The following is a 14689-nucleotide window of genomic DNA, read 5'->3' on the forward strand; positions in this document are numbered from 1 at the left end:
AGTCAAAAATGTCTTCAATGTGTCATAAAATCGAATAGCCCTTTCTCAGATTAATTAGTAATTCCGTTATATAATCAAATTTATTGGTTAATTCCTTATTAAAATGTATAATTTCATTGTGCATTGATGAATTCCACTAAATTAAATATAAAAAAAGATACAATTTCAACGAAATCAAGGCTTTAAAATTAAAATGAGAATTATTGCAAAAAATTCAAACGCTATTATCTTGGAACAATGTTTTATGAGTTGTTACCCTATTGAACTGGGGTATCGATATCTATAAATCAGTGGCGATCTCCCTTGAGAGCGCTGGAGCGGTGCACACCCACCCACTCAATTTATGCGAAAAGACTTTTTTAAATGAGTATTTAATTTATATTTGATTAATTAAAAGTGTTCTGATCTATTACCGTAGTCATTAATTCATATACAAAAACAAATTCTAATATGTGTTTTTAACCGGCTATTTTAAATAATAATATTATATGTTGATGTGAGCGATATTCGCCATCGCTCGACCAAAGCGCCCAGTAATCTATCTAATTTCGATTTCTTTGCAATGAGAAAGAGCGTCGTCTGTCGCGTGGGATAGCAATACGTAAATATTTTTTCTACGTGCTCGGGAGCGACAGTTTCAGTCGCTCTCGGCCCGAACGCAGATTCATCGGTTTTAAAACAATACAGCCCGTATCACACGTACAATTATTGTTTGACAATTTTTATTCAATATTATTATAAAAATAAATTCTTTTCACAGTACGCATTTAAATTTCCGCACATGTTGACAACATTTCTCAAATTTAGGCGAAGTACAATTTAAAAATAAACTTCAAGTTTTTTTTCAGTTTGATAACTAAATTCACAATGTTTATCAATTATGATACTCGTATCTCTCCAAACTAGCTCTGTAATACGTCTGACTTTTTAGATAAAAATAAACTCAAAAATGAATTGTCTGTTATTTACAGCTTGGATAATTTTTATAATGCTGATGGCGCCTCAGCATTATAAAACATTTTAATCGAAAAAAATCTCATTGACACATTTACGGAAACGGTTTTACTATTAAATTTAATTTTTACTATTCCGATGACATCAGTGGAAAGCGAAAGATGTTTTTTCACACTCAAACGGGTCAAGTGTTTTAGTAGAAACGCCATCGCGCAATCAAGATTGAACGCATTATGTATGCTCAGTATCGAAAAAAGAATGATACAAGAGATTCCTGACTTCAACAAACGCGTAATTGAAAAATTTGTGTCGATGAAAAACAGAAGAATGGATTTCTCATACAAATGAACAATAAATCCCGGTCACTGCCAGATACGAGATATTTCGGTAGTACTAATAATTCGGTCAAAACAAAATAGTTCGTGTCAACCAGTTTGTGTTAAAGTTTAAAATCCATTTTTTTCAATAAAAACTGTTTTTAGAGGTACAACAAATAATAAATAGTGAGTTATTTATGATTTCTTTTAAATGTACTAAATTAAAAAAACCAATAGTTTTTTTTTTATTTTTTGGTGAAGTTTTGATGAAGGCAAATGCCTTTTTACGGCAGTCAAAATGTGAAAAAAGTGAACTCCCAGTAAAATAACTCACCGGTCGCCACTGCTATAAATAGTAGATTATAATTAATTAAATTAAATTAAATTATAACTAGAAAATCAACAATTATTATTAACACCGTAGCACTGCTATTACAAATTCGTACAAGTGATTCCAATACTTTGAGAGTCATCTTAAAAAAACCAGAACCAGCGTTTGGCAGCCAAATAAACAGAGTAACTCCTAGTATTGATATTTCATTTGTAAAGACTTTTATAAACCAGCTATAGGACTCGTAACTCCTGCTTTACCGTGGTATAAACATTTTTGTTGTATAAATTATAAATACCGAGTGCTGGGATCAACGTATGCATAATATGAAAAACGCAGTTTATTTTATGATTCGTCGACCTGAGACGACAGTAAACACGAAAAGTCATGGTACCAGGCTAAGAACTGGTCGTGCCTCCCACGCCTTACCTCCGTAGCTTGGTACTTAATAGGCACCGCTCGTGCGCCTCGAATTCGTCTATATAATATTATGATATCCAGTTTATTTGGTGATTCGTCTACCTTATTGATAGATTCTCAGGCCAATCGTCTGACCCGACCGTTTGCTCATTAACAGAAAACGGTGTTTTCACTGACCTCCTTCGGCCTATTCCTTTCCTTAATCCTTCGTATAACATTTTATCACTGAACAGTTCATTGAATATTAGAATCTCACTGAGCTGAAACTATGCATGCATGAATATACGGTTCCATGAATAAACAGAACAAGAAGAAACAGAACAGTGACCAAACAGAACATGCAAAAACAGAGCAGTGATAAAACAGAACAGCGATAAATAAAACTATGACCTTTCAGGAAAAATATAACATTTAATATTGAAGTTGTCGTACCTCTATTATGTTATTTGCTTTTTAATAATAATAACACAGGCTTTCAATAAGCCGTAAAAAATCAAATTATATTATTTCTGCATTCATAATTGCTGGAAAGCCTCAATTAAACGAGATTCAACTCGGTTTTGCCGGCAAGCTAGGTATATCTCGTTCAAAATGCTTGGGTGACACTGACTAGGTACAACGAAATAATAATAAGTTTAATAATTCTGTGGAATTGTGCATGATTACCAAAATCAAACAGAGAAATTGAGGTTTTTATGCCAAATGGCCAACATGGAGTGATTATAATATTATATATTATTAAAAAAATGTATTATGTATTTCGCTTATAAACTTAAGTTTTATAACACGTATTCAATTAATAAATAGATAGGACAAAAATGAATATATTATTTTTTCCCTGGCTGTTCTCTTTTTCATGTTCTGTTTTGTCACCGTTCTGTTTCTTCATGTTTTGTTTATTCGTGTTCTGTTTTATCATGTTCTGTTTATTCATGTGCTGTTATAATATCATGTTCTGTTTGTCCGGTTACTGAATATACACGTCCCAATATGCACGAACTTGTTTCACAGTGCACATTCATACTGAGGTATATGATAATGATTATTGTTAATTATGATTAATGCCCTACGTCCTACGTATATCATCGTTTTGTTATCATTATAGAAATGTCGAGCAAATTTTTATACCTACTAGAAAAAGATAAGTTTTTCTCAAAGAGATTGGTTGGTTTTTCTCAACGTTTATGGGAAAAAAGATAATAAAATTGAGCCCCGTATTAATTGAGCCTTGCATTTGCTAGGATCGGCCCTGCACACTGTAATAAATTTTCAATCATATTTTGGAACAGTAAGAAAGCCAATGAGAAATATAATATCCCATAGTTTTTCAACCTACTCATTTTAATATTATTAAAATAAAATATTTATTATAATAAATGCGGATACAAAAAAATCGATTCTGTGAATTTATTAACCTAGCAACTTTTCTCCAGTTTAACCAACCTCTTCAAAAAATAATGTTAGAGACGTCAAAACATTAGTCGGGATGATAATTTTATTTATTTATTATTACATTTTTTACTTATAAGTTTTGTTATGAATTAAAATAGTCTTATTATTTAATTTACTGTAACTATTTTATTTTTATTTGAACGTTTGTATCAAAATATTTGTAACACTGGAAGGTAAATTCTAGCAATTATTTTTGACTTTTGGCGTAATTCCAAATTTACCAATTCAAATGATTGTACAACACGTCATTCTTTAACTTACATTATATGATACAAGAATACATCCGGCATCTATTTTTTTGATCTATCAGTTCCAGAATTATTATCGTACGTGATTCGCTGAGTTAAACAGTAAAATGGATATTCCGTATATGAAGATTTTAATTTATTGCCTGACATTCATTGGATACGCATGGACCGGCATGGGATCAGGGATGTTGAAAAATTTGAGAGATGCCGTTCTCGCCGCTGAGACAGTTTTCGGCGATGTTATGAAAAACGTTATAACTGTTGCCGAGAAATTTCGATCAGCACATGATATATTTGGAGCAGCAGTTGAAGAAAATTGTATTTTCCAATGTCCAGAAGGTAAGAGATGTTTCCTTGTAATATAGGTATTAAACTATTTATAGAAAACTACACTTGATTCATCTCAATATGACTAATTAGTCCAAACTATTTTTTTTTTCAATTATGGCTAAGTATACTATTACTATGTATCCCTCGAGTACATCACGAATACCCAATGAAAGTAAATATTAATTTAATTTTTAGGAGGCTCACCAGTAAAAAATAAAAACCATGTGCCCACTTCGGATGGATGTGGGTCCTTGGGCATCCAAATTAACTCAGAATATCTTCCTATCGGTGAAATGACCGTCTGCTGTGATAATCATGATAAATGCTACGATACATGCAATTCCGGGAAAGAGAAATGTGATTTAGATTTTCAAAGATGCTTGTATACTTACTGTGAAACATATAAGTCATCCTTGGGTGGGGATACATTTGTCAAAGGTGAGTGTCATAGGATATAATTGTTTTCTTATGGAGTACCCAACTGAATCTTTATTAAATTATATTATTTATTAGCTATTCATTTTATGTCCAAGTTATTACTATTTTGCAAGAATTTGTTGTGTGAATCAGAAGATAAAGTTTTTATTTAGCCTGGTCGTACATACAAAATCGTCTCGATTGGGACATGACCATAAACCAAGACGCCGGCAATGTTGCAACTCTCTCTTGCGTGTACAGGCAAGACCATGCCAGGACAGTGACATCACGCGGCTAACTGAAACAATTGAAAAAGTAGTATCTGCACATGTGCCATTGCAACATTTTGCTAGTCTACCTGCAGCACTTATCGAATGAAATTTGTTACATGCGTTACTTTCTACCAAAAATGTCGCACCAACCCTACGTGAAGTACATAAAGTTATATATTGTATTCTTTGAATGACTACAAAATCACATACGACAGATTTGATGTGTTGGTGAAGAGACGATTTTGTATGTGCGATAGGGCTTACACTCAGGGCTGGCCATATTTTACAATAATTTTTAATAAATAATTGATTTATTTATTTTATATTTAGTTGATTTGGGCAGAACTTAGAAAAATGTGAACATACTTTCAAGTACGTACATTATTTCACACTTAATTGTTAATTACGAAATAAACAACTCATGATTAATACCTACTGTTTGGTAAGATGTTCTCGTCTTAAGAGAAGCTTCTCACTGGGCAGGTCCATGTACTACGCTTGGGAAAGAATATTATGTGAATTTAACTCACCTTGCGATGCAAAAAATACATTTAAGTCTATCCACTGTAAGAAGTCAGTTAATTAAATCAGACATGTTGTCCCTATCTTTTGACGTATGTAACTTTGTCCATCTTACGATCTACGTATCTTTGAATAGGAGGAAGACCGGTACACCATTGTCTCTCGTGTTCAAAGTAATCAGGCAGTTCAACTATACATTCATGACACTGCCCTTCATTGACCGCTGACGGCACAGCTGTTGTGCCCTCATTAAGGGGCCAATAGATATAATTAGCATGTTATTTAACTGTGGTAATTAAATGGTAATTAAATGCTCCGCGGCAAAACGGTTAATAACTTTTTTTTCATAATTGACGTCATTATCAGAAAACAGCTCAAGAACACTACAAATAGAAAATAAGCTGTTAAAATTAAAATATCTATGACGCTTATGAAACGTTACATCATACTGACCAATGTTGATTTTAAACACATTTTATACAGTACTCTCTCAGTACTCAGCCAGTCCGCCACCCCAAAAACCAGACAAGTGTCCAATTAGTGAAAGCGGCGCATTATAGTGCATACATACAAAATATGGTAAAAATTAAAACAACTATTTCATAAAAATAGTTTTTTTGAGAAATTTTTAGTATATTAACTAAATATTAAACAGTAAATCACTTGACACAACCAGTTGCTTAGTAAGACTGATATTCTTGAATGGCGTAGGATTCCTGGCTTTCCCAATGACCAAAAGCTTCATTTTGCATTGGAGCACGGCATAATTATTGTGATGCGGTCCTTGGGCATTTTCCTCCCTGGTACATTACTTTCTTCGCGATGAACGTGCATTGTACGAAGGAGAAGTTTCCAAATAAACCTGTCTCATCTGCGTTGTATACTTGTTCGCGGCAAACTACTGAATTTGACAATGGAATACCGGCGAATTATAGAGCTTGATTTTGTGCTTTCAACTAGTAAAAATAACGGCGGATCATAGTAGTTGTCGGATAATCGAGCGGCGGATTACTGACAGTATACTGTATTGGTAATTTATTGAGGGAAGTGTCAAAGCGAGACAGCATATATATTCCAGGCTAAATGAAACTATAAATTGAGTTGAATTTAACCTTTTTTTTGTTACAGGATGTAAAGCTGCTTCAAAACTTTTGTACACTGGAACATTAACTCTCGGATGCAAATCTTATTTGGATGCCCAAAGTAAAGCGTGTTACTGTCCAGCAAAGAAAAGTAAATATAAAAAATACTCTACAGGAGCTGGAGAACTATAATTAAGTATATTATTGTCGTGTGCACCTGAAGAAAATGAAATTATTGTGAGCGGCTATCTAATGATTGTGATAATATGATTATTAATGTGTGTGATAATGACTGAGCAGTATAATTTAAATAATATGCCTAATTTTTGTTAAGAGATCTAAAATAACTGAAATGATATTTTTTAAATAACTTAAAAATGTCAGATACACTTGGCTATTTTTAAGTTACTGTCACTGAATATTGTATTAAAATTATACAAACAAATTAATCTAGTAAAGTAAGTTAATCAGAATTACTCAGCTTATTTTTGTGATATTTTTTACACAACCTCTGAAATAATTATTAAATATATTAACCGGTTAGTGTTGTTTTCAATATAACATAATACACTTACTTATCTATTTATTAAATGGAATATTTTTCCACCGGTGTTGAGCTTGTTATATAGGAATTACATCCACGATAAATGACCATGACTTTATTTATTGATGATAGCAAGATTTTGTGACAAGGACTGTAAGTTTTTTACTCTTTACGAAATAATTCTTAACTTTCAACAATAACCTGAACAAGTAAAATGATAATACTTTTCCAATATAAATCGTACACATGCATGGAATTACTGTTGGCAATTGTGCTTATTTTAAACTGTCATGACAATAACTGTTTACACGTAAAAGTGTTGACTGTCTCTCCAGTCTCATTCTTCAAGAGTAAGCGAAATGCGAGGTTGTCATTTTATACTACTATCTGACAGGTCGTATTGAAAATCGGAGCTCAATATGAGTAGTTCGCTTTTTTACCGGCATGTTCGCCCCGCCCCTATCGCTCTACTGCGCAGGCGCAGATCGAAAATAATCTACTTGCGCGCAATAAATCATCACAATTTGGAATCTTCCAATCTTGTTTGATTTATGCACGCAATCTTGCCAACTGCAGAATAATACATGTTTCCCCATACATTTTCTTACTGTGCACAGTACATCCATGCACGTGTAAACGGGGTATTATCTTCAGTGTAAATACAACACCATTGGTGGGTCAATTTTATTAAAATACTTTTTTTGTCGCATTCTATTAAATGTGATAAGACATGTTTATTAAAATTTCAGAATCAACCAATAGTTTTCTAGTTATCAGCTTAAATCAATACTGCGAAAGAACCCTTTTCGAATTACATGAAAATAAACTCACATAGTGACAAGATTTTTTGTCTTTCCTGGACATGTTTATAAATGGTTTAACGTTCAATTGCAATATTATTATTATTGGATGATTTGTGTTTTAAAGGACCATAATATTATTAATTATTATCAAAGAATTTGATAGAAAGCCTATACAATCAGGCAGCTAAACTTGACTTTATTATTATAAAATTATCTAAATACAAAATGTAATACTTCTTTATCTACCACATATATATGTAAATTATTGTTTTTTGGTTTAGAATTTACCGTGCATACATATTCCATGATATGTAACAAATCTATCTATAACTTACTAAACCTGTCAAAAGCATGAGAAAATTTTTTTAAAATCTTAATGACTGATAAATTTTAAAAAATACAGTCAAATGCCAATGTCAAAATTTAGTTAGCTTATAATTATAATATCAGCTAATAAAAATGGGTAGATATAATATTGTTTCATTTTGAAAATCAATATGATGAAAATAGATTGTTTACAATGAAGATTTAATTGTGAACATATCAGTATATGGAAATAGACACCTCAATTATAATATTCTGTTATTATTCAACTATTTAAATTATCATGCTTATTTGCTTTTTGTATTTTTGAGTTTGGTGGTTGACCATCATGAAAGCCAGTGGAATGTTAATTTTTTCATTATAGAAAATATCTAATAATTTAATCCCAAATCAGTCAGCCACTGTGTTATTTTTTGGTAGCTAAATTAGAATATGTTCCAGGCATAAAAAAAGAAATGTTACCATATTGTGTTTAATTATTTAGTGTGATGAATTATAATATTATTTGTTACATTTATTGAAATAATAAAATGCCTTTGAGAGTTTAATATTTTATTATTTAAATGATATTACAATCACCAGCAAAGTAGCAATATCAATTTACGAAAGGTTTTAAAAACTTACACTCGCTAGTTTCTAAGACTAATGGATATATTTCAGTGTGCCAAGAACCTGTATTTTATGAAGAGATTCTTATGTCAAGATTACAAAAACAAACTAAGTAGGTAAATTGTTCAACACACAATTAAATGGCAAACTTTAATATATCAAAACACCAATTAATAGGTAATAAATAACTTAAATGATACTTAATGCGCGTGATGAAAATAAAATTGACAGTTGCGACAGTGGAATTCAAATTGATAAACATTGTATTTATACGTAAATGAAAAGTTATAAATATGAATAAAGCCCCAAAAAACAAAAATACACTGATAAATTAATATAAAATTCTACGTAAGAAGCTGCTTCATTTCTTCTTGTTCTGCCGCTTCTATGTAGGACATCCCATCCGGTGTTACGCCGCTCTTTGACGCTCCCTGTAACATGCATTTTGGTTTAATAAGTTGATTTTAACTTGGTTTAAATTTTACAACACATCAAAAAACTTTACTTACATTCTTTAACAGCACCTCAACACATTCTTTGTGACCCTCCCATATAGCTGCTAACAGGACTGTTATCCCATGCTTATCCAACACCTGAAAACAATATAACAAGTATATCAATAAAATAGACATCTAGAGAGGCTCGGGAGTAAATAATGTTAAGCAACAAATGTTCAAACTGAGATACATGCTAATGATTTCAATACAGATTAAGGGATGAACAACATTTTGTATTATTATTTCACCCAATTTAGTTGTTTCAAAAAAAAATCTATCAGTGGCCTGTGTTTTCATTCAAACATTATTTGTCATTTACTCATGAGTCCCTCTTGTACCCCTTCATAGTTTTAAGACATTTAGGGATGACTTTTCTGTTTCATGTAGGGTAATCGGAGTTGCCCATGGTCGCCCCAATGCTATATGGCAGCCAATGTGGTTTAGTGTCATTGTTGTGCACCTAACTTCACATAAGACCGAACTGACTGGATAGTGTATGATTTTATTGCATATGAGCATCTTCAGTAGCGGCAGTGAAATAAAATATCAGTGTTTTACTTAAATATTTTCTTACCACTTCTTAAATTTGATAAAGATAATAATAAATATGTTGGAATCAAAAGCAGGATTGACGAGTGAAATAATTATTTTTTCATTGTCATTAATTGACAATATTTGAAATGAAAAAAGAACAGAGCTCATGAGTGATATTCAAACCCATTAATTATGTCAATTAAAAAACCAACAACTTTACTTGGGACTAAGTTCAATCCTTTAGCAACAATGGGCTAACCTTCTATAAATATATAGTTGACTGTGACCTGATAGAAAGGCGTGTAGATAATGAGAATTGCGAGCAGTTTAGTTCTCCAAATCGGCACCCTCATTCCTAAACGTATAGGAAACTGCTGCTCTTGTCAGCTTAGACATTATTACTTGTAACACCCACAATACGCATTCTTAAGTATAAATGATGAAGAGACCCATGAAAATGGTATTTATATTGCTAACAGATAAGATAAAATTGCAGTAAGTTATGAGACTTGATAGTATACATTTGGATCGGCGCCTTTATCAAGTAGATACACGAGGACTTCTCTTTGACCATAATCGGCTGCATAATGGAGTGGAGCTCTGCCGTCGATCATTTCATTCACATTTATATTCTGAAAATAATAAAAAAACAAACAAATTGATAAATACTTCCCTATATCATGTTATATTTATGTAGACGAAATTTGACAGATAATTTTGGCTTGTTTCTTTTTATAGCGAGTAAAATAATAAACAATTTTGAATTTATAAACGTTATTTAAGTATTTACGTATACATTTCGCAATTGTATAAAATTATGACTAAGCAATAAGCGCACGAAATCTTATACTGAAAATGCACAACACAGGAAATGGAGTTCTGATTTGGCAAGATATTCGATTACTTACGTTTGACTCCACGATTTCTTTAACTTGATCAATGTCTCCGTTTTTAATTCCCCACAGTAACCCACTCATTTTTGACTATTTAAAATGAGTATTTTTCTCGTATTGACAAAGCCCGACGATATCGGCAGATATTATAACATCTGTCAAAAAGTTACAAACGTCAAGCTGAAGCTATCAATGGCTGACATAGTAGCCACAGCGGCGTGTCAAAATATTATAATAATACTAACCGCTATAAATATGATAAAAAAATTAAATATCTGAGGATTTCAAACATTAATTCAATACACTTGTCATTCAATAATATATGTCAAATTAATTTCACAATAATAACTATAATAATGAAATAATAGGGATACTCAAATAATATTTTACTCTCTACCAATGACAATGTCTATGATCATTTTTTTTAGATGGCAACTAGAGTGTATCCACTCGGTTATGTGATATTAGCCCAATACCAGTATCTATAATACTAAGGAATTATGCCGATACGTCAATTAACTGTAAATCAAAAAATAACTTTGGCCGTCTGCCTCAATCGTCATTCGCCCTTGATCGTGAAAATTCACTCCTGAGTCATGCCCCGGAGTCTTTAGCGAATTCGAACAATTCCTATTTTTTGTGCACGATCGCGTTAATTCACTGTCTTGCGTTTTACATAACAACACAAATTTGACATTTGCATAAAGGCTTAAAGGATTTCGGGATTACGATTTGACGATCCCGGGATTGGCATTTTTTCAATAGTAAATATGAAATTTTTATATATACAAATAACGTTGATAAAATCGGTCAAAATAAATCTAGTATAATTAATTATACTATTTAAGACATTTATTGTTAATATTGTGCACGTTAAATCTTGGAAATACATACCTACATAGGTTAAATGGAGTAAATAATATTGTAATATAAATAATAATATGAAAGTAAAACAGTTTTATGTATTTATGAAAAGATGACAAATACAAATACAAGTTCAATTAAAACAAAAAATGACAAATGCATTCAAAAAACATGGTGGAATCACTTTGTTAAAAGTGCGAAGCATTGTTTTTTCCAATCTTTCTCATTGTTATTAGTTAATGTGAAAAAATAAAATGAATTGGCAACACATGGGTAAAAGATCAAACTTCATTCAAACTCAGTTTATTTCTAATGTAGTTGTATGTTATTCTGTTATATTTTCGTTTTTATTTTATTTTCCATAAAAAATGATAAAAAAAAAATTATCCCGAAAGTTTCGGGATTATGTTTACCAATCCCGGGATTCACAGGTATCGAAAATAGTTCGGGATCCCGGGATTGGAATCCCTAGTCGTGACCAATCGTCTATCATTCTATACCATAGCCAGAGATGGCCAGTGCGTCGATCGCGAAGGTATTTTTGGTCGATCGCGGACATAATAAGGTAGGTATATTTGGAATCATGTTGGGTTTATTACTTTATGTAAAAAATATGAAGCAATACCCACTTTTATCAGTTATCATTGCATTATACACCAGCAGGCGTTATGTTCAAAAGTATTAAACCTGAATCACGTGATGGATTTTGCTTTTAAAATTGTGAATTCAATTCGTATTAAAGCTTTACAAATAAGGCAATTTCGTTCATTATTAGAAGAATGTAGATCGGAAAATGATGAACATTTGTTGTATACAAAGGTGGCTTAGTCGAGATTCAGAGATATGTTACCTGAAAGTAAACAGTATTTAAGGGGGGACATGCTCGTCGAAGGTCAAAATTGAGTTTTTATTGTATTTTCAAACCATGATCCTGGACACTCCTTAAACGTTGTAGATAATCTTATTATATAATTTTGTAGCCTTATTATCCTTTATAGTTATTTTAAACATTTGATGACTGCATAAAGTATTTTTGTTACATAAAATATTATTCTTTTAAACCTCTCGCTCTAATGTTTTAGAATATAGTCATATTTCGGTACATAACTGTGCAGTGGTGTTAAGATTTTTTACGTTTATTAATTTTTAAACGCATTTATGAAACCATTAGTATAATTTATTACGAGATAATTTTTGTAAAATATTCACGATAAAAAATTATATTGATAATCTCTGTGATCCCAAATTTGACAAGAATTAGGCATTATATTATTCAAAAAATTGGCAAGATAAACACATTTGAAGATGATTCTAAAGATACTTATTATAAGTTATGTCTTTGACCATTCAAGTGTGATAAACATCTTATGAATAATGATTGCTTGATAATAATTATTGACCTAAGAATAAGGTAGTGTTTTTTTGAAATACGCCATTTCTTTTGTCATTCCCTAGTGGTTAAGCTACAACATACGGCCGTAGCCATAAATTGACAAACTATAATTAAAGTAGGGAGTAAAATTATGTTAACGCGCGTGTTTGAACATGTACCTAACCGAATTTTTTTTATTTTTTTTAAACGGTACATGTTCAAACACGCGCGTCAATATTATTTTACTCCCTACTTCAATTATAGTTTTTCAATTTATGGCTACGGCCGTATGTTGTAGCTTAATCACTGGGGAATAACAAAAGAAATGGCGTATTTCAAAAAAACACTACCTTATTCTTAGGTCAATAATTATTATAAAGCAATCATTATTCATAAAATGTTTATCACACTTGAATGGTCAAAGACATAGCTTATAATAAGTATCTTTAGAATCATCTTCAAATGTGTTAATCTTGCCGATTTTTTGAATAATAAAATGCCTAATTCTTGTCAAATTTGGGATCACAGAGATTATCAATATAATTTTTTATCGTAAATATTTTACAAAAATTATCTCGTAATAAATCATACTAATGGTTTTATAAATGCGTTTAAAAATTAATAAATGTAAAAAATCTTAACACCACTGCACAGTTATGTACCGAAATATGACTATATTCTAAAACATTAGAGCGAGAGGTTTAAAAGAATACTATTTTATGTAACAAAAATACTATATGCAGTCATCAAATGTTTAAAATAACTATAAAGGATAATAAGGCTTCAAAATTATATAAATAGATTATCTACAACGTTTAAGGAGTGTCCAGGATCATGGTTTGAAAATACAATAAAAACTCAATTTTGACCTTCGACGAGCACGTGGGCCGTTAGCAAGGAAGATTCTAATTGATGATATTCTATCATAGAATGATGACAAAACTTGGTTGCTTAATCACTTGCCTTTCTCTGTGATATTATAGAAAAATTATATCAATTGAATCTACAACTTCAAGGGGAAAAATAGTCAGTACATTTTTAAAACCAAACTTTCGAGGTATGAACAACAATTAAAGGAATGTGATTTTAAATTTTTTGATAATATGAGGTCTGAATGTAAAGATATTATGCAAAATATAATGGTTAGTCAGTATTTCAATCACATAACGTTGCTAACGGAGTTTAACGTGAGATTGAAGGATTTCTCTAAATTGAAGATGTTCCTACAATTATGTTGTTCCCATTTAATGATTGGTAGTATAAACGCGGAAAAAATAGCCACACAAATTAGTGTTTAGATTTTTAAAGAAATTAGATATCGATTCTATATAACTTGCCAGACTTGAAGGACTGCGTTATTGAAAATATGCAATCCAAAGTTTTGGATGAAAATAAAAAAATAATTTTAGGATTTCTAATTTTCGATACACAGGTAAATTGTGTAACTATGTCAAAATTACAGTTAATGTGTGGGTACTTAATTTTTTTTAGAAGTGAAATACATAATAATTATATTCTTGTCGTTAATTCGATTTTTTAGTATCGTTATTTTTTATATATTGTATAAAATATCTGTTTTCAAAATACATATTTGAATTATAAAAATTGGGTTTTTATTGTTCTAGCATAATATAATTTTAAGCTTTTTGGCGCGGAGATTCGTGAACTTAATATCGCGTAAATGTTTTAAAACGGCCGCACGATTACCACATGGACACGCAAAAGAAATCTCATGGTATCTTTCTTCCTCGCGTGATGCAACTTCTACATCCACCTCTTTCATACTCATTAATAATCCTATATAGACTTACAAGCTATTACTGTTACAATATTCCACGTACAAAATTATTTACAATTTTAATGCTTTAAAACTTAATATTATACTTACTTAAATTAAAGCTATT

General features: G+C 31.1%; 2 protein-coding genes across 3 annotated transcripts; one reads left to right on the forward strand and one right to left on the reverse strand.

The window, feature by feature from the left end:
• Positions 1-3476: 3476 nt before the first annotated feature.
• Positions 3477-8564, forward strand: GXIVsPLA2 (phospholipase A2 group XII). Of its 2 annotated transcripts, XM_085952964.1 has the most exons (4): positions 3477-3647; positions 3785-4061; positions 4248-4490; positions 6392-8564. In XM_085952964.1, exons 2-4 carry the CDS (start codon positions 3830-3832, stop codon positions 6535-6537), a joined length of 621 nt encoding a protein of 206 aa, XP_085809090.1. In that variant the 5' UTR covers positions 3477-3647; positions 3785-3829; the 3' UTR covers positions 6538-8564. The 2 variants fall into 2 exon arrangements, with proteins under 2 accessions (XP_085809090.1, XP_085809089.1); XM_085952963.1 differs by lacking the exon at positions 3477-3647 and having other exon boundaries at positions 3734-4061.
• Positions 8552-10752, reverse strand: LOC147067981 (myotrophin-like). Its single transcript, XM_085952966.1, has 4 exons — positions 10565-10752; positions 10178-10288; positions 9135-9218; positions 8552-9056 (listed from the first exon to the last, which is right to left on the reverse strand). The coding sequence occupies exons 1-4, from the start codon at positions 10631-10633 to the stop codon at positions 8970-8972; spliced, it is 351 nt and encodes a 116-aa protein (XP_085809092.1). The 5' UTR covers positions 10634-10752; the 3' UTR covers positions 8552-8969.
• Between the last annotated feature and the right edge of the window lie 3937 nt (positions 10753-14689).

The sequence above is a fragment of the Rhyacophila brunnea genome, unplaced genomic scaffold (assembly GCF_057557595.1).
Source record: "Rhyacophila brunnea isolate RB1 unplaced genomic scaffold, BYU_Rbru_1.0 scaffold_3, whole genome shotgun sequence".
In the NCBI taxonomy this organism is placed as follows: domain Eukaryota; kingdom Metazoa; phylum Arthropoda; class Insecta; order Trichoptera; family Rhyacophilidae; genus Rhyacophila; species Rhyacophila brunnea.